General features: G+C 38.5%; 1 protein-coding gene across 5 annotated transcripts in view; it reads left to right on the top strand.

Moving 5' to 3' along the window:
- Positions 1-19117, top strand: part of HECTD1 (HECT domain E3 ubiquitin protein ligase 1) — a 60668-nt gene extending 41551 nt beyond the window's left edge. For all 5 annotated transcript variants that reach the window (XM_066322141.1, XM_066322142.1, XM_066322144.1 and 2 more), the window contains 17 exons: positions 621-842; positions 2549-2682; positions 4509-4665; positions 5499-5721; positions 7984-8038; positions 8284-8466; positions 8823-9033; positions 9121-9206; positions 10752-10879; positions 12576-12777; positions 12922-13059; positions 13324-13931; positions 15415-15493; positions 15606-15699; positions 16015-16165; positions 16989-17133; positions 18151-19117. In XM_066322141.1, the coding sequence (XP_066178238.1) occupies positions 621-842; positions 2549-2682; positions 4509-4665; positions 5499-5721; positions 7984-8038; positions 8284-8466; positions 8823-9033; positions 9121-9206; positions 10752-10879; positions 12576-12777; positions 12922-13059; positions 13324-13931; positions 15415-15493; positions 15606-15699; positions 16015-16165; positions 16989-17133; positions 18151-18288 (2954 nt within the window). In that variant the 3' untranslated portion in view covers positions 18289-19117. The remainder of the gene's footprint in view (positions 1-620; positions 843-2548; positions 2683-4508; positions 4666-5498; positions 5722-7983; positions 8039-8283; positions 8467-8822; positions 9034-9120; positions 9207-10751; positions 10880-12575; positions 12778-12921; positions 13060-13323; positions 13932-15414; positions 15494-15605; positions 15700-16014; positions 16166-16988; positions 17134-18150) is intronic.
- The last annotated feature ends 1105 nt before the right edge of the window (positions 19118-20222 follow it).

The raw sequence follows: 20222 nt of genomic DNA on the forward strand, positions 1-20222 counted from the left end.
TTGCTTATTCTGAAAATTATAAATCATCTGACATAAGTCATACATTTTATAGTACCGTCAATTCAAGCTTGTTGACTGTGATGAACATATATTTTTGTAGTTGGGTGAAAAATAACAAGTCAAAGCTGATTTAAGAACCTTAGAAAACTGCACAATAATCACTAGTTTCACATTTGTTTTAATATGTTATGTTCCCAATTCACTTATATATAATTAACTTGTTTGCACTATATAATATTGTAATTTAGATATTGAATTTCATTTTAGGCATAAAGGCAGATCACAATGTTGGAGTAACAGATTTCAGAAATTCTTTACATATGTTGAAAATGAAATTAAGTAATTTCAGATTTATAGTGGGGCTTGGGGGATTTATTTGCTAAACTTATTTATTTTAAATGTTTGCAAGTGAGTAAGCTCAGAAATGGGCATCTATGTTGAAAGGTGCACTTTTGCATTGGGAAACTCTTCCCCTTTATATGTTGTTCTTTAATATAAAATACCACACTGATAATTTGTCAACCCCAGCTATATTTTTCAAACACGGGAGTCATGCATGTAAGTTGTACTCTTGGAATCATCAAATCATTTATTTTATCTTACCGTATCTTTATCTATAGCTTCTCCTCTTATGGGTGCCCAAAGTTTTCCTAATCTGACTACAACTGGTACCACATCAACAGTGACCATGTCTACATCCAGTGTTACTAGCAGCAGCAATGTAGCTACAGCAACTACAGTTTTATCTGTGGGTCAGTCGCTTAGTAATACTCTAACTACTAGCCTAACATCAACGTCTAGTGAGAGCGATACAGGGCAGGAGGCAGAATATTCTTTATATGGTAAGTTGTGTTTTTAATGAACATAAGCCTTAGAGTTCCCGTTAATGGCTTTGCTTTTTACCCCCTTGTTGTGATTTTTCTCATGTTTACTGGGAAGTGTTTGAAAGATGAGCTGCTTGTATATTAACTAGTTCTGTAAGGCAGTAAGTAAAATAATGTTAATGTAGTAGTATTTCCTTATGTTTTCAAATCTTTATTTTCAGCAGTTTCTATCCCATGTTACTATTTATTATTTATGGTATAGTTTATAAGTACTTGAATATTTTCCCTCACCAAGTTTAGCTCCTAACGTAGTTTGCATAAGTACTTCTAATTACAATCAAAATTTTTGTTTTTGTTTTGTTGTATAGGCATGCTACATGCACAGTCTGATCTACCTTGTATTACTCTGATTGAAAATTATCACCGTTAGGCACACTGTACCCTTAAAATAGCTTCCAGATATCTCAATATCCTAATAGTAGTTGCAAAAAATTGGACAAAACATAAAAATTGGCAGGAAGAATGAAATTACATGATTTGACAAACAGATCCAGAGTTGTGTGGACCATAGAAACAGACTTTAGGACAGAGGTTGCTTGAGGCATATGAATACAGTGAAAGAAGATTTAGATAATTTGGTCAGTAATACATAGGAATTGAACTGATAAAATAAAGTGAAGAAAAACCTGAATTGGATATGAAAATACTTCCTAATGTAAAGTTTATTGAATTGCAAGATATTCTTGAATGAAAGATACTTGATTTATTTAAAATACTGTTGGATTAAAATTGTGTTCTATTTTGTTGCCAATTGAAATTGCTTGAAAATTTTCTGGTCATTTCAATGGGTATTGGAATTTGAACTGCTTGGAGGCAGTTGATTAATATATATCTGCATATAATATTTCCCTTTACTTTTTTAATCAAGTCTAATTTGATACTTTGGGCGACAAGTCTGAAAATATGTCACCAACAACTGAGCAAATAGAGTGCATTCAAGTGTCAGTAGGGGTGGTAGCAAAAATACAAAAGGTGTTTGGGTGGTATAGATGGTTTCTATGTGCACAGAAAAATGTAAAAGTTAAAAGCTTCATCCCAGTCCACTTGGATTGCTGTGAACTTCTTCCCTGGTGTTGGGAGGTTGTTTTTTAAATCTTAGTACTAAGTGAATAAAATGGAACTTTGCCTTCAACTTCTTTTTACAGTAATTAATTGGCAATCAGATCTTTAAAATATCACTCTTAAATGCTTATCTTCTATGCCCTTTACATTGTAAGTTAAGGCCTAAACAACTCATTTTTAGTGGAAATTACATCACTCACCTGTGTTTAAATTATCGAGACATAGAAACAGACAATATGCATTTGTGCACCATTTTCTGGTGATCTTTTGTTATCTAAAATAAGTGTAATTATAAAATGTTATAATCAAATGAGAAACAGATCATATATTTGATGATCACTATTGATTGCACTAAAAGTGAGGGCTTCTACAGTTATGTTGTTGACTAGATCCATGAACTTTTTAACAGGTATATGATTTTAGGTATCAACAGGTACAGCTTTTGTTCCTGTTATGCAATAAGCAATGGTTTAGTTTTCTTTAAGTGAGATTTGTTTTTATTTCACTCTTCCCAATGCTGCGGTTCTTTATTTTAAAAATGCTGCTTAAAGAGTTATTCTTGTCTTTTGATCTGTATGTAAACATTTATATATGTGTTATAGATTTTCTTGATAGCTGCCGGGCTAGTACTCTGTTGGCAGAGTTAGATGATGATGAGGATCTGCCTGAACCAGATGAAGAAGATGATGAAAATGAAGATGATAACCAAGAAGATCAAGAATATGAAGAAGTTATGGTACGGTATAGTTAGCCTCAGTGGAATCTTAATTGACTAACAACTGCTTTAAAAATCCACAGATTTTTTTTTTTTTTGGCAATAGGAAGTCCTAGCTACAATATCTCTATTAGCTAAACAAACTTAGGTAGATTTATTTAGCTTCTTGCATGTAGTCAAAAACACAAGACAAGTGTTTTTAAACACAGGATGGTTCTTGCCTATATTATCAGGAGTTCTGGCTTTTCATTTACTGGTGTGAATAGTGCTTGGTCTTCTACCATCACTGAAATGATCAGGATAAATATTGCAAGATCTAAGAAGAAAAAGAGAAGGCTTCACTACTGCTAATTTAATGTTTTACAGAATAAATAAAAATATTGTTTTATGGAATTATAGAAACTTCATCTTGTAATTAATATGCAAATATTTATTTGATTTGAACCAAAATATTTAGCATTTTAACTTACTGTGTTTATGGTTTTAATAGAAACTCAGGTACATGACTAAACATCTTGTTTCACCTTCTGCACAAAGATACAAAGTTAGTAGATTAAATGGATCTGCAATGCAAACAGTAACTAGTTTGTAGAATGTTGATCAGTTTAAAAATATTATTAAATGGAGTTACTCTTGTTGTTCATGTGAAGTAGCAGAAATAGCTAAAATAGGCTTTGCTTTAGATTACTTAGCAAGAAGCCAGTCTGGAAAAAAAATTTTTTCCCTTTTTGGGTTCCAGTGCTATTCCCTCTGATATACCATGCAGTTTTTCTCAATGAGAAGTTGAACAGATTAAAAGCTTGTTGTAGAAAATTCATGACCAATTAATACTTCTTAAAGCTTATTGAAAATTAGATTTTTTTTCCCCACCAAAAGAGTTCAAGTATTTTGATACTTGATTTAATCTCTGGATAAAATGCATATACATTATATATCAATATATGTATACACTTTGGAAAAAAAGTGCTTCTTGTTTTCAGAAAAATAAATATATTTATTTTGGCATCATTGGGTATATTTGAAGCTCTGGTAATGCAAAGTTTGGAATAGACAAAATATCTACATCAAATTTGCTAGTCAACAGTACTCTGTATTTTCCTATCTTTTGGTGCTTCATGAAAAGTTTAATTCTTTCCAGAAACTATAAGTACACCCATGCCAGCTTTGAATTATTTAATGTTGATTTGATAGAGAAAAATCACATAATGGGGACACAATGAAAGGACAGAATGGGTAAGGTTGACAAGAAGCACAGTGGGTCATCTGGTCCAGCCTCCTGCTCAGTCATGGTCATCCTAGAGCACATGGCACAGGATTGTGTCTTGATGGTTCTTGAGTACCTCCAGGCTGACACACAGCCTGTCTCAGTGTGTGTTAAATCACACACTAAAGTTCTTCCTCATGTTCAGGTGGACTTTTTTGCACCAGTTTCTGTCTCTTGTCCTGGCACCAGTGAGAAGAGCCTGGATCCATCTTTTTGATACTGTCTCATCAAATACTGGCAGACATTGATCAGGTCCCCTCTCATTTGCCTCTTATTAAGGTTGAACAGGCCCAGCTCCCCCAGCCTTTCCTCAGAAGGGAGAATGCTCCAGTCCTGTGGTCATATTTGTGGCCTCCATGAGGTCTCTCCAGGAGCTTCATGCTTCTCCTGACTGAGGAGCCCAGAACTGGATACAGCACTCCAGATGCAGCCCTGCCAGAGCTGAGTAGAGTTGCAGTTTAGTTTGAGACTGCTGTATTCATGAACTCTCATTATTTTAAATCAAATTATTCTCTTTAGCAGAATCAAAAAAAAACAACTAGGGTTTTTGGGTTTTTTTTTTGTTTGGTTTTTATTTTTTTAGGAAGAAGAGGAGTATGAAACCAAAGGAGGCCGGAGAAGAACATGGGATGATGATTATGTGTTAAAACGGCAGTTTTCTGCTCTGGTTCCTGCTTTTGACCCCAGACCTGGTCGGACTAATGTGCAGCAGACAACTGACCTAGAAATCCCTCCACCAGGTATGCTGACAAAATGTGTGGTGCTCAATCTGCCTTCAGGATGGAGAGTCACTATTAAGGGCCCACTGGATCTGGGGATGCTGTCACTGTTAATCAGTACAATGTGCTCTTTTGGCTCTGTGGCTTTTCTCTGTTTGAATGAGAGTTTCAAGCAGATCTAAGCATTCATGAGAGAAAAATAAAGAAAGAAAAATAAGCAGATTTATGAATTTAATTAGGATCATCTCTTACCATGATAAATAATAAAATCTCTTGATATGTTAAAGATGTGATAAAGATGCCTGGTTCGACCTGCAGGGACTTAACTGTGTTAAAGCTACCCAGAATAGATTTGATTGGACAGGGTGTGCTGAAACACAGTGCAGAGCTGAGGAGGGGCAAGGTGATGAAGTGATGGAGCAGTGTGAAGGGTGAGCAGCACAACACCTGATCTTGCTCCTTAGTTCATTCTTGCTCAGCACTGGGGATGTGCTCCATGTTCCTTGCAGAGAGGAATAAGTAGGTTTTAGCATATGTGGAAATAAGCTTACTGCTTATTTTGAAGAACTGAAAGGATGGTACTGTGTAGGAAAAGAGAATGGATGTGCTGTGATAGTATCTAAGATATTACTAAAATACAGGAATCAGTAGGGATTTCAGAAATTCCTGTTCATTTTATTCCCATAAGGAAATGGTTCAGGCATTATTTAGTTCACAGTTAGAACTCCATCTCATCTCTTTGGCATGTGTGCCAAAGTCATGACATTTCTTTATTGAACCATGTTATTGACGTTGAAGCCACCTTATCATGCATTATATATGTTGTGCTAAGGGTTCTCAAATGATTTTTGCAGGTACACCTCATTCAGAACTCTTGGAAGAGGTTGAGTGCATGCCTTCACCACGTTTAGCACTCACCCTGAAAGTTTCTGGTCTTGGAACAACTCGAGAAGTAGAACTGCCCCTGACGAACTTTCGATCCACCATCTTTTACTATGTACAGAAACTGTTACAGCTTTCCTGTAATGGCAGTGTGAAATCTGACAAACTTCGACGTATCTGGGAGCCAACATACACGTAAGCTCAGCACTTCATTATTCTGTGTGGAGAATTCTGGGACTGATTAGGAAAAGGATGTTAATTTTTAAACAACTCCTCTGTAATAAGCAACGCTAGAGTTAGATTTTTTTGGTGTTTACATCAGCATGTTAGTACTGGTTTTAAAAATACTGCTCTGACTGCAAAACCAAGGAAAAAAATCATAACCTTTAGGGATCTGCTTGGAAAAAATCCCATAGGATTATAATTCTGGCAAAAGAGAAGTCCAGGAGAGTTGATTGTTTTTTTTTTTTTTCAAGGATCACTTTCTCCAGACTCAAGAACAGTCCATCCTGATATGTAGGGAGTCAGGCAGAGTCAGTAGGAGATGTGCATGGATCAACAAAACAGTATGAAAGGGAAGCATGAAGGGGGTGGAAGAAGTGATTTAGGAGGAATCCTAGTTGTCCAAACTGGAAGGCAGAGCATTAGGAAAGGCAGAGCACATCTGGAGTTCAATCTGGTGATATGTGAATGGCAAAAGGTTAATGAACACTTAATCAACATACAAGTCCATGGGACCTAATAGAGTGTACCCACAGGAACTGGCCATTCTCTGTTTTATTTGGAAGGTCATGAGGATTGGGAGATACTTCTGAGGACTGGAGAAAAGGGAGGGTCATTCTTGCCTCCCACAAGGGCAGGAAAGTTCTAGGGAACTGTGAACTGGTCACTCTTTCATCCCTGGAAAGGTGATGGAGATAGTCCTGGAAACCATTTTCAAACAATGAAGGATAAGAAGGTGATTAGAAGTAGATGGCATAGATTTATGAAGAGAAAATCACACTTAACCAGCCTTATAGTCTTCTACTGGATGCCTAGCTCAGTGAATGGGAAGAAAGCAGCATTAATTTCCTTAAATTTAGGAAGGTTTCCAACGCTTTTTCTCTCTCTGACCAAGTTAGAAAGCATGGACTAGATATTGTCTGAAAAATGCCTGGACTGCTGGGCTCAGCTGGTTGTGCTCCTTGGTGTAAAGGCCAGCTGGTGTATCCCAGGGGTTGGTAATGAATCCATTAAAACATTAAAACATCTGCATCAGTGGACTGTATGATGGGACAGAGCAGACCCTCAGCTTCCAGGCAAAACAAACCTGAGGAGGAGTTGGACCAGATGGTTGTGCTGCCATTCTGAGACACCTTATCATGCTGAAGGAACGGGGAGACAGGGGCTCCATGACATTCCACAGAGGAAGATGTAGAGTCTATCAGCTGGGGAAAAGTAACTGTGTGTGTGCTGGTTCAGGCTGGGGGCCAGCTGGAAAGGAGGCTGGTGAACAAGGCCCTGAGGGTCCAGGTGGACATAAAGTTAAACATCAGCCAGCTATGGATGGAGTGAGTTTAGCAAGGGGCTGCTAGGATGATTAAAAGGCTGATTACTTCTGTTGTACAAAGAAGGGTCTGAGAGATCTGGATACATCTAGCCTGGTGTAAAAAAGACCTGTGGGCTCTTACTAATGTGTATGAATACCTGATGGAGGACATAGGGAAGCCAGACTCTGGACTTTTCTTTGTTGAGACAGGAAAGGACTCAAACTGAAATACAGGAAATTCTATTTAAACATGACATTTGAGGGCCTGCCTTCCTACCTCGACTAGTCTCTCATTGTTAAATTGACCTTACTAGCTTTAAAAGTAATAGACAGAAATTGTAAAACTCTACGATGGGGAGTGTTTTCCCTTTACTACCCAAATGTAACTTCTGTCATACTGAAGTAATGAGTATGAAACAGACAACTGCAGCAAGGAGTGGTGCAGTATTTTTAACTGTAGTTAAGATTTCATCAGTGCTTAATGTGTTGCACCTATTTTCTGAGTTGCCTTCTGTCAAAAATTACATGCTGTAACAAAGTGTTTTCTAGTTAGAAAACATGAGCAATAGTTGTAAATGTGCATAAAAGCTTGCCTAGGACTTTGAAATTTTAAAGAGTTGGATAGTGAAAAATCTACAGTTGGTCTAGGAAATTGCCACAATGAAGGTTGTTTGATAACTCAAGTCTCACTTAAGGAAACATTAATTAAATATTTTGCAAGATAAATACCAACATCATGAAAATAAAGCTTAAGAACTTTGCAGCATCAGGGTATCTCAGATGTTCTGTGCAGCAAAGAGCAGCTGCTGTTGCTGTTTTAGATCACATTATCTAAATGTCACTTGATACCTAACAAGTCAATGTATAACCTCAGCATTTAGAGGATGTGCTCTGAGTGTGAAATATTAACTCGTTGTTTTGATGTCTAGAATCATGTACAGAGAAATGAAGGATTCTGATAAAGAGAAAGAAAGTGGAAAAATGGTAAGACCTACTTCTGTGCCTTTGTGTTTTATGGCTCTTTTAATAAAAGCAAAAGAAATATTATTGCAGTTTTTGAAATGCTACATTAAAAAGAACTAACAGTTTTCAGTTACTTAAAGAATATTAGTGAGTAAATTTGTAAATGCATGCTCCTTTAAAAAAAAAAAAAGCCATGATATATTGCATGTGAAATCTTCAAGACTTTACAATCAGGAAAAACCAACATTTGGTGGTTCCTGTTGTAGGGTTGCTGGTCAGTAGAGCATGTGGAGCAGTACCTTGGCACTGATGAATTACCAAAGAATGACTTGATAACCTACCTGCAGAAGAATGCAGACTCAGCTTTCCTGCGCCACTGGAAATTAACCGGCACTAATAAAAGTATTAGGAAAAACAGAAATTGTTCCCAGCTCATAGCTGCATACAAGGTATATGTCTGCATCCCCACCTTTTTGTTATTATGAATGGCTGTGTGCTTTGTTTTGCAGCTTTAAAGATTCTCGTGAAGGGAGAGTCCCGTGGTGTTTATAGGGAAGTTGAATGTCCAAAAGACAGTTTCAAGTTTAGGTTTTGCTGCTCTTGCCTTTTTATTTGAATGTCTTCTGTTAAATGTAGTTGTGTTAAAATGCATTTGAATCGTGATTTGCGCCATGCACAATTTGATTAAGTGTTCAGTTTGAACGAAGTAACTGCTTCGATTTTTTTCAAATCAACTTGGAATGCAGTCCTAAAGACAGCAACACAAGCAGTTTTCATTCTTAACCACTGTTTTTTTTTTTAACAGGATTTTTGTGAACATGGATCAAAATCTGGATTGAGTCAAGGGGCCATTTCTACTCTTCAAAATTCTGATATCCTTAGTTTGGCCAAGGAACAACCCCAGGCCAAAGCTGGCAGTGGACAGAACTCCTGTGGAGTAGAAGATGTTCTGCAGTTACTCAGAATTTTGTATATAGTTGCCAGTGACCCTTACACACCTCGGACTTCTCAAGAAGGTAACTTAGTTATTTTGCAAAGCTTCTGAAACTTTTTAATGGAAAGAAAAAATATAAAGGAAAACTCTTTCTCTTGGTTTTTTTCAGAAGGAGATGAGCATCCTCAGTTTAACTTCCCACCAGATGAATTCACAAGTAAAAAAATTACTACCAAGATTCTGCAACAGATTGAGGTATTACACTAATAATTATACACAGTGTATTTATGTAGAATTGTTTTAGGACTCTCTTATTCTGTTCCTTACCTTGTCTGTTTGAAATTATTGGGTTTTGGCCATTTTTGATTTTTTACTTGTTTCATATGTATTTTCTTCCTTATATTTTGAATAAGTAAATTCTGTAAGAACAGACTAGTCTGAACAAAACCAGGCAGTTTCTTTTGTACAAAGCATACAAAACTTTTTTTACTTGACATATTTTGGTTATGAATAATAACCTGTTTTCTGTACTAGACATTGATGTTACAATTTAATGTGTGTAAGTCTGCCTGATGACAATGATGATTATGTTAGGGTTCACAGACATTTTATTTCTTATACATTTACATAAAACTTTCAAAAATAGCATTTAGAAAAACATCCTGTTGGTACCAGGTTAGTTATATACTAACTAATAGTTAGTTAGATAGTTAGTTAGATACTAACTAATTAAAAGAAAACTTTAGGATGTAGTTCTTCAGCAGAACTACATTATCTTCAACAAAGATTAAAGAAGATTCTCAGCTTATTTAGCCCTTGTGTGTTTTTTGAGGTATGAGGGGTTTTTTTACAGTCACATTGTCCTAATTATTTGTTTTAAAAAAGTTTCAATGTTTCATGTTCTTTCAAAGAGTGTTCTGGCACATGAGCATCTTTGTAGTAATAATTTCTGTAGTATAGTTCATTATAATTGTATTTCAGAAGGGACTGTAATAATATTTCAAGGGGATAATTTTCTACCAAGTTTCTTTCATGTCTTCTGATATTGAAAGGATAAGATCTAATTTCTTCTGGGCAAAACTCAGGAGTAATTCTTTCCAGGTAATTGGGTACTTAGATCTCCCCACAGTGCTTTGAGCAGTGTATATCCCAGAGATTGACTACAGCTTTCATTAGCTGTGTCAAAGCACACCATGTCCACTCTTAATTCCTAGAAAATGGATGAACTTAGAATCACAAAATGTGCTGAGTTGGAAGGGATTCTTTTGGATCATCGAGTCCAACTGCTGGGTCTGTGCAGACTGTCCCAAGAGTCACCCCTGTCCCTGAGAGTCAAAATGCTCTTGAGTCCTGTCAGGCTGGTGCTGTGACACTTCCCTGGGGAGCCTCTTCAGTGCCCAGCCACCCTCTGGGTAAAACAATCTTTTCCTGATATCAAGTCTCCCTGCCTCAGCCTCAGGCCATTTCCTTGAGCCCTGTCAGCAGGCTCCCAGAGAACAGAGCAGTGCCTGCCCCTGCTCTTCCCTTCAAGAGGAACTTACAGATTGCAATGGTTGCAATCCTCAGTCTCCTCCTCTCCAGGCTGAAGTGAGCTCGGCTTCATCAGACAACTTCCATATTAATAGCATTTTAAAGGGGGAAGAAATCTCTGAGAAAAAAAGAAACTTATTCAAACAGAGATAAAACCTCTGTACTTGGGTGTGTTTGCTGTGTGTGTACTTAGGTACAAACTTGTTGGGACTGTCTAAGTCAAACATTACTAACAGTGGTGGGTTTTTTATTCCTTGCACTAAACTACAGGAGCCCTTGGCACTAGCAAGTGGAGCTTTGCCAGACTGGTGTGAGCAACTAACAAGCAAGTGTCCTTTCTTGATTCCATTTGAAACAAGACAATTGTACTTCACATGTACAGCGTTTGGAGCATCAAGGTAAAAAAAAATAAAATAAAAGTATGACTGCTTCCTTTTCATTTTTTTTACATATAATAGTTTCTAAATTGCTGGTTTTTTAGGACCTTAATCATAATGAGACAAATTCTTCTTGCCAAATCTGAATAATTTTGGATAATGGAAAGAAGAAGGTGGAAAAGCTCAGAATGACAAGGAATTTCAGTTTTCAGCTTTGGCTGGAGACTTGCTGGTGTACTTACAGCTGGGTTATCCTATTGGCCAGTTTGTCTGGGTTGCAGTTCATTGCATAAAGGACCACAAAATAAAAAACATTTGGAGAATCCTATGAACTAAAAGTTTTTTAGTAACACATACATTTTTGTAGTTCCAGCAACTGGTGATTGTTTTGGTTTATTTATTTTTAATATATTAATGTTTTAACAAAACAGAAAAGAATAAGAAAAATATGCTATTTTGAAAGTTACTGTACTCTGCATAATGAAACTGGAACAAAACCAGAGTTTAAAACAATTCAGGGTATCCTCCAGAGTTCTTTGTTAACTCAGAATCATTAATATTTTGATTGCAGCAGTCACAACCTTGAGAGTATGTAGACAGTGTAAACCTTTTTGCTGATATATTTTTTGTAATGAGACGGAACAATTAGTTTTTAAGTGGTTTTTTGGCTGTTGCTACACTTTGTTTTCCAAATCCAAGTGTAGAGAGAGAGAGTTGCCAAAATTACTGTATTGTCTTATATGTGGTAGAAGTGCCTCATGAAGAGTATAAAATGAGGTATTTGAAAAGAAAGAAAAAGGAAAAGGATTTAAACAGGAGTTTAAATCTTTTTCTTGGGTAAAAATTTTAACTTCTACAGAAAAATGGTCCCTGTGTTAAGGTCTTTTTTATTTTGGGAGAAGGTAATTTTTAGAGAAGCTGCATTTTAAAGAGATCTCTCAGGAAACATTGCATGTTATTTACTTTATAAGTAAAGAGCTTTCTTAAGCTCTATAAATACTGGAAGTAGTTCCTAAAACTCATGTGTTCTGTATGAGCTGTGGGTGTGTACACTCTGTGTCTGTCATGACACAGGGTCTATTTGCAAAACAATCAACAGATGGCAGCTTTTGTACATTGTTTACTGCTGCATAGATGATAGTACATACAAAAATTTGGAAATTTCTCTAAGTACTGTTATCAAAGGCAGCTATTCTTCACTGATATGGGTCTGTTTGTCTATGATTGCACTTGAACTATGGTTCTGCGGTTTTTTAAGAAGTGTGTAAGTAAATAAATCTGCAAAACTTGGTCAGTATCAATGGGCTGGTGTGTAACTGCCCTACAGTATATAATGAAAGGTGTAATACATGTCTGTAAAAGTCTGAGCATCTGTGATTAAAAGTTCAACAGTAAATGCTACCTTTTGCTCTTCCCACTAATGTGAAAACTATAAGAATTCAGATCATGAACTGCATATTTTCATTGGTGCTATCATCAAGCTGGTACTTACATTAGAAATCATTTACTTTTCTGCCTTCATAAAATATGAAGCAGCCCATATCTGGGGCCATTCCAGGCTGATAAATACTTACATTTGGTTTATACCTAAAAAAAAATAAATTAGGAAGCAGTCAGTACGTAACGAGTCACTTTTTTATTTGTGACTACTTTCAAGTTTTCATGCTGGAAGACGTGTAAGTTTTAAACAACTGGTGTTTGTTTTTTTTTTCTCCAGAGCAATTGTGTGGCTGCAGAACAGACGTGAGGCCACTGTTGAGAGGACAAGGAGCACGAGCACAGTGCGACGTGACGATCCGGGAGAGTTCCGAGTGGGGCGCCTCAAACACGAGAGAGTGAAAGTCCCGCGAGGTGAATCCTTGATGGAATGGGCAGAAAATGTCATGCAGATTCATGCAGACAGGAAATCTGTTCTAGAGGTAAAGCATATCTGCCTGGCAGAGCGAGGTTAGATAGATATTTCTAATGCACTGGACAGGATATTGAATATCCTGTGCCGTAACCGATGCTGAACGTTTCACTAGGAGTTTCTTCCACTATTACCTTTTCTTCTGTTTTTCTAGGTTGAGTTTTTAGGGGAGGAAGGAACAGGCCTGGGTCCTACCTTGGAATTTTATGCGTTGGTAGCAGCAGAATTTCAGAGGACAGATTTGGGAGCTTGGCTTTGTGATGATGATTTTCCAGATGATGAGTCTCGTCAGGTATATTTCAATTTGTATTTTAAACTGAGTACTTGTGTAAAAAAAAAAAAAAAAAGAAAAATGAGCTAGACATCCAGGAGGGAAGAAGACATCTTCATACAGCAGCTAGCCATCATGGTCAAGAATGACCACTTTGGTCCACAGTTTGGTTTTTAACTCTTCTCTTTTTAACAGAGCAGTAGAGTATAAGAAGTTAGACAGTGCAGATATCTAATTAATTCCACCTTTAACCGTGTCTGCTTTTTTGTCTGTCTCCTAAATCAGGTTGATATTGGTGGTGGATTGAAACCACCTGGCTACTATGTACAGAGATCATGTGGACTGTTTACAGCACCATTCCCACAAGATAGTGATGAACTTGAAAGAATAACCAAACTCTTTCATTTCCTTGGAATTTTCTTGGCGAAATGCATTCAGGACAATAGACTTGTGGATTTACCCATTTCTAAGCCTTTTTTTAAACTCATGTGTATGGGGGACATTAAAAGTAACATGAGTAAGTTGATCTATGAATCACGGGGTGACAGAGACTTGCACTGTACTGAAAGTCAGTCAGAGGCTTCTACAGAAGAAGGACATGATTCCTTGTCAGTAGGAAGTCTGGAAGAAGATTCCAAATCAGAATTTATTCTTGATCCACCAAAACCTAAGCCTCCTGCCTGGTTCAATGGAATTTTGACATGGGAAGACTTTGAATTAGTAAACCCACATAGAGCTAGGTTTCTAAAAGAAATTAAGGACCTTGCGATTAAAAGACGTCAAATTTTAAGCAACAAAAATCTGTCAGAAGATGAAAAGAACACAAAGCTGCAGGAATTAATGCTGAAGAATCCATCAGGTTCGGGGCCTCCTCTTAGCATAGAGGATTTGGGGTAAGTTTTTCTAATTTTTTTTTGATAGGAAAATGGTGTTGTGTTAGAGACAGAAGCCAATACTTAATTACAAATGAAGATTTTTTAGTTTTAAATAGCATCATTGCAAGGGAGATGCAGCCATATTCTTTTTCCTTGGTTTGAGGATTTTCTCTTCTCACTTGCTCAGTTTCCTGATCTTAAATGTGGTTGTGCTGCAGCAATGTATGACTCTGGAAACAGAAATACTTGTAAACACAAATACTTGGAAAATCACAGCTTTAAAAAAAGGGTGATTCAGTAATTTCTTTGCTATGATAACTTGAAGTTTATCAAGTTTTTTGGAGAGCTTTTGAAGAGGACAGGTTGACATTTGAGATTGTGTTCCAGTGCAGTGTTTGAATCCATGTTAAACAGAGCACATGTTGACTTCTACCAACTGTAAAAGACAAAGGACTCATAAGTGTACTTGTGTAAACCCAAGTCAGGATGTCACCCTCCCTAGTTTTAAATATTTCCTTTGAAACAACAGCTTTTCTACCATTAATATTATGGGTTATTTGTTATAATCGTGTTGTGCCACAAAAACGGTGTAGTGTCAGAGTTCAGTGGCCTTGGAATCGTGGCGTGTCCTGAGCTGAAAGGAGCCCCCAAGGATGAACCTGCCCAGCAGCATCCCCAGGAGTCCCACCGTGTCCCTGGGAGCACTGTCCAGACACTGAACTGTGAACTGGTGCTGTGACACTGCCCTGGGGAGCCTCTTCCAGTGCCCAGCTCTGGGTGAAGAACCTTTGTCTAATATCCAGTCCAAACCTGCCCTGGCACAGCTTGAGGCCATTCTATCCCTTATTTCCTGTACTGTGACCAGAGAGCAGAGGCCAGTGCCTGCCCCTGCTCTTCTCCTCATGAGGAGGTTGGACCTGCAGTGAGGTGTCCCCTCTTGTCCAGGCTGAGCACACCGAGTGACCTCAGCCACTGTATGGCTCTAGACCCTTCCCCATCTTTGCAGCCCTTCTGTCAATGGATGTAGCAGCTTTATATCCTCAGGGGACTTGTGGAATTCAGCCTGGCTTGGTATGGAGAGAAAGCAAGTAGCACTGTTCAAAGACCTAAATGCCTTATAGGTGAAGCGGCTCTGTAATTGTTATTGCTGCAATTTCATGGAAATTATTCTTCTGAATTTGTGAACTAAAATGGGTTGAGTAGTTTTGAAGCTGATAGCTTAAAGATATCAAATTTATGAAATTGTCAGTGGTTATCAAATCCAAATAAATAGGGAGTGAGAATCTGCATTTGTATACCATATGTTTGAAACTCATATTATCTGTATAGTCCATTACTGTTTGTAGTTCTGTGCTTTTGTATACACATGAAGTGGTTCAAAGTGATCCAGTGGTTTGAAATCCAGTGAGGTGTTTTGGGTGTGACAGGTTGTAAATCTGGTGTGTTTACAAAAGCAGTTGGAGACTTGTTTTCAGTTATTAACTACCTTTGTATTTTGAAGTTTAAATTTTCAGTTTTGCCCTTCATCCAAAGTATATGGGTTTACAGCTGTGGATCTCAAACCAGGTGGTGAAGATGAGGTAAGGAAATGACCTTCCTTAACCATTTAACCAGCAGTTAAAATTTTTATTGTCTCAACAATAACTTTATTGAGAAGTGAACTCTTACAGCATTTATCCACTGTCTTTGCAGACTGTAACAATGGACAATGCAGAGGAGTATGTGGATCTCATGTTTGACTTCTGCATGCATACTGGTATACAGAAACAAATGGAGGCCTTCAGAGGTAATTTATCTTATAATATAACTACATAAATGCAGTTAGGTGGAATAATGGGCATGTTTAGGGCATGCTGGTTTAAAGTGGTGGCATAGAATGGCTTTCAAAAATAAACTTTTTAAGAATGCAATAGATAAATACTAATTTGAGAATACCTTTGCATTAGTTTATGCTGTTTTTAATTGTTGAGATATTCCATTTACCTTAATTAAAAAACTATTGATTGATTCTGGTTTGACTAAAATCCAATTTAAATGCTGACATTATTGTATAAACATCATTTGGACTCACGTTTATAACTGTATCTTGTGTAAATTAAAGATGGCTTCAATAGAGTCTTTCCAATGGAGAAGCTGAGTTCCTTCAGCCATGAAGAGGTTCAGATGATTCTTTGTGGAAATCAATCACCTTCTTGGGCAGCTGAGGATATCATCAATTACACCGAACCCAAACTGGGATATACAAGAGATAGGTACTTTGATTAGGAGTGATTTGAAAATAGTAACTAAAAGAAAATGTTAAGTAATAGAATGTCCAGAATGTTCATTAGCAAATGGGATGAAACTGGTGGTTACTGAAGAGCAGGTGATTGTCTAAAACTGCATGAAATAATCATGTGTTACAACAGAGAGGTTAGAAGGTACTTAGTTTTGTGATGAGAGAAGATAAAAACATTATTCAAATAAAAGTAACTAGTGAAAACATTATAGCAGCTAATACAGATTACTAAAAATTCAGAGTTTTTATTCCCATGCTTGATAGCAGTTAGAATTTTTTTTCCAGCTGTGTACAGTTGTTACTTTGACCATATATTTTATTCCTTTCTCTTGAGGTGTAGTTAAAAAAGAAAACGTCCTGTGCAGGGGACAAGTGTACTTACTGGTAGTTGACTATCAGAAGGTAGTCTTGATGTTTTCAGCTTTGTTGGGTTTGGGATTTGTTTTTGCTGCTTGTCACGTTTGGTAGCAGTAACATGCAAATGACTTCTGGAACTGTGTTAGAATAAACCTGCTGAAGTGTTTGAGCTCTGCTCCTCTGCCCAGCCATATGCACTCAGATGCAAGACACACAAATAACACCTCGAGAGAAGTATGGACCTACATTTTTTTTGTGTAATACTCTGCAAGGAGATTGAAGACTGTTTTTTTTGGATTTAAGGATGTTTTATTCTTAATACTCACCAGGCCCTAGAATCTTAAATGTGACTAAAGACTGTAATTGTACAGTGTCAAGTTTTAGTAACCCCCCAGTCTCTGCAGCGACATCAGAACTAATCCTTGTCCTTTGTTTTAAAGTCCTGGGTTCCTTCGATTCGTGCGAGTCCTGTGTGGAATGTCTTCTGACGAGAGGAAAGCGTTCCTGCAGTTCACCACGGGCTGTTCCACACTGCCCCCGGGAGGGCTGGCAAACCTGCACCCCCGGCTCACTGTCGTGCGCAAGGTAGGGCACCTCCAGGGCTCCTGTCACCTCCCTGTCACCTCCAGGTGTCCTGTCACCTCCAGGCCCCCTGTCACCTCCCTGTCACCTCCAGGCCCCCGTCACCTCCCTGTCACCTCCAGGCCCCCTGTCACCTCCAGGTATCCTGTCACCTCCCTGTCACCTCCAGGCCCCCGTCACCTCCCTGTCACCTCCAGGCCCCCTGTCACCTCCAGGCCCCCCGTCACCTCCCTGTCACCTCCAGGCCCCCCGTCACCTCCAGGCCCCCCGTCACCTCCAGGCCCCCCGTCACCTCCAGGCCCCCCGTCACCTCCAGGTACCCTGTCACCTCCAGGCCCCCCGTCACCTCCAGGTATCCTGGCACCTCCAGGCCCCCTGTCACCTCCAGGCCCCCCGTCACCTCCAGGCCCCCCGTCACCTCCAGGTACCCTGTCACCTCCAGGCCCCCCGTCACCTCCAGGCCCCCCGTCACCTCCAGGTACCCTGTCACCTCCAGGCCCCTGTCACCTCCAGGCCCCCTGTCACCTCCAGGCCCCTGTCACCTCCAGGCCCCTGTCACCAGCTGCTGTGGCCTGTCAGGGCAAGAGCTTCCACCTTTACACTGATGAGCTTTATCTCAGTTATTGAATTGATGGCACTGTGCTGAGGGTTTGATGCTCACCTCTTGTTTCAGGGCTGCTCTCTGGTACATGTATCTATGTATCAGAGAGATAGATATATCATCTAGACATATCATACATATATCTGTGTATCTCTGATACATATATCTATCTCTGATAGATATATCTATCTCTCTCATGTATTTTCATGTATCATTCATATATTTAAATATCAAAGTAATAGTGTACATATAAAGCAAAAATATGTATAAATTGGCCTGTAGCTTTGCTGATGCTATTGTTTCTTGACAACTGGTGTTAGGTGTGCAGCCAGTGCCACGCATCAGAGGACTTTACAACCTTTAAGTTCCATACTGAGTGCTGTGAACAACAGCAATAAACATCCTTTTTTCCCCCTCAGGTTGATGCTACAGATGCCAGTTACCCATCTGTGAATACGTGTGTGCATTACCTGAAGTTGCCTGAGTATTCTTCCGAGGAGATTATGAGGGAGCGTCTGCTAGCTGCTACCATGGAGAAAGGCTTCCACCTCAACTGAGCCACTGCCTGCAGCCCAGCACCTGGAAGTGTTTTTGATCCTAATGAAGCCTCTTGTGTTTGTGTGCAAAAAAAAAAAATACGATCTCCACGCTGTGCTCTGACGAGACTTGCCTTTTTTTCACCTGTGAGGCTTTAGGAAAATGTGGAATGTTTGTTAGCTGCTAATGACAAAATAAATCCTTGTAACTACACAGCCAGCAAGAAATTGGCACAGAACACTGTGTGATGCTTCAAGGGCTTGCACAACTGGAAATTAAGGTGTTTCTGTTTGACTGTTCCAAAGAACAGATCATCAGATTTTCAGTGTTCACCGATACAAATTTCTAACAGTGTATTGTGTAAAGTTTGTCTTTTAATACCCTGTACACTACAGTTGCCATCACTGATCCCTGTTTTGCTGGCTTTAAGCTAACTGGTCAGAAACTTGCTTCCTTTAAAATTTAGACTTAATGGGCATCTCCAGCCTTTTCTTTTTTAATGGTGCCTGCACTATTGGAGTATTTTAGTGGGTTTTTGCGTATAATCATGCACAACCATTTTTTTTTTCTTCTTTTCCTTTCAAGTGGGAATATATTTTGATTTCTCAAATGCCCTGCTATAAAGATCAAATCCTTAAGTGTGTTTGTGCAGCTCAACAATAAAGCTATAAAAAAAACACTGGTTCCTAGTGCAAGGCACACTTAAAGCAAGTTTTACTTTCGGTTTTATTTTTCTTTGTATATTATAAACATTTATTTAACTTGTTGCAGTTTGAAGTTTAAAAAAAAAAAAAGCACCCAATGTGTAAGCTCAAAAGTAATCATTAAAATGTTTGCAACATATAAAAATGTCTCTTCTGAATACTTCATTAGTACTTACAAAATCTCTGTACACGTTCTGAACAAACTTTTTTAAAGGTTTCAGAGAACTACATAAGAGAACTACTGATCTCACAAACTCATCTCTGTGTTCAAATCTTTTCAGAGTATGAAGAATGAGTCTGGCAGTGATAAGCTGCATGTGGCAGGTTTTGGTGCACTTTAGTGAGCCCATGTGACCTGAGACTCTAGTTCTTCATTACACTGGAATAAAATCTGGATCAGATGATACAGCTGATTCACCTTTACTTGAGATGGACTTGCTGTCTTGGTGTTAGCACGTGGTATTTATTGGGAAAAAAAAAAAGTGGCTTACAGTATGATAAAGCAAGATGACATTATGGTTTTAAATATTTTTAAGTAGTTGATAGCAGAAAAAAAAAAAAAAGGCTATTGTTGAATCTATATAATAAGTTTTGCTCTGTGCCAGTTGTCCTTGGTTACAACCTTTTCTCAGGCCACTGCTGTGAGGGGCTTGCCAAAAGACAACTGCCTTGCACATACACAGCAGGTTGGTGCCAGATTTCTTTTCACAGCATTGTTCTTTGGATTTTCCCTACTGCAGAAGTGGAGGGGAATATCCATCATCATCCTGCCTGTTGTGCTTCAGACAAACACCTTTATGCAGGTTTATGCAGCTCTGCTCCAGTCCCAGCATCATCTTGTTTTGATAAACGTGTTACTGTGTGGAAGCCCTGGGGGTTATTCTCAGACACAGCACTCTTTGCTCCTTACACCCTGGTGTCTGTATTTATGGGACCAGAATGTGCCTTCACACAGAATGTGCTTGTTCATAGTTACTTGAACAAGCATAAAACAAGCATAAAATCAGCACAACTCTGGTTATTTGTAGGGTTGGGCTGGAGGTTCAGAAGGAGGAGGCAGATAACAGTTGCAGAAAGGTAAGTGGAAGTAAGCAGAGGTTGCCAACTGTCCCCTGAGTTACAGAGCAGTGTAAATGCCTGGGAAAGCAGCTAGTGTAGCTGTGGCTGCCTGCTGAGGGAGACTTCATCCAGTACCTACCTGCTCCTGGGAACTTGCACATCTTTTATTACTCATCTTCTGTAGGAGTTTT

The sequence above is a fragment of the Sylvia atricapilla genome, chromosome 6 (genome assembly GCF_009819655.1).
Source record: "Sylvia atricapilla isolate bSylAtr1 chromosome 6, bSylAtr1.pri, whole genome shotgun sequence".
NCBI lineage: Eukaryota > Metazoa > Chordata > Aves > Passeriformes > Sylviidae > Sylvia > Sylvia atricapilla.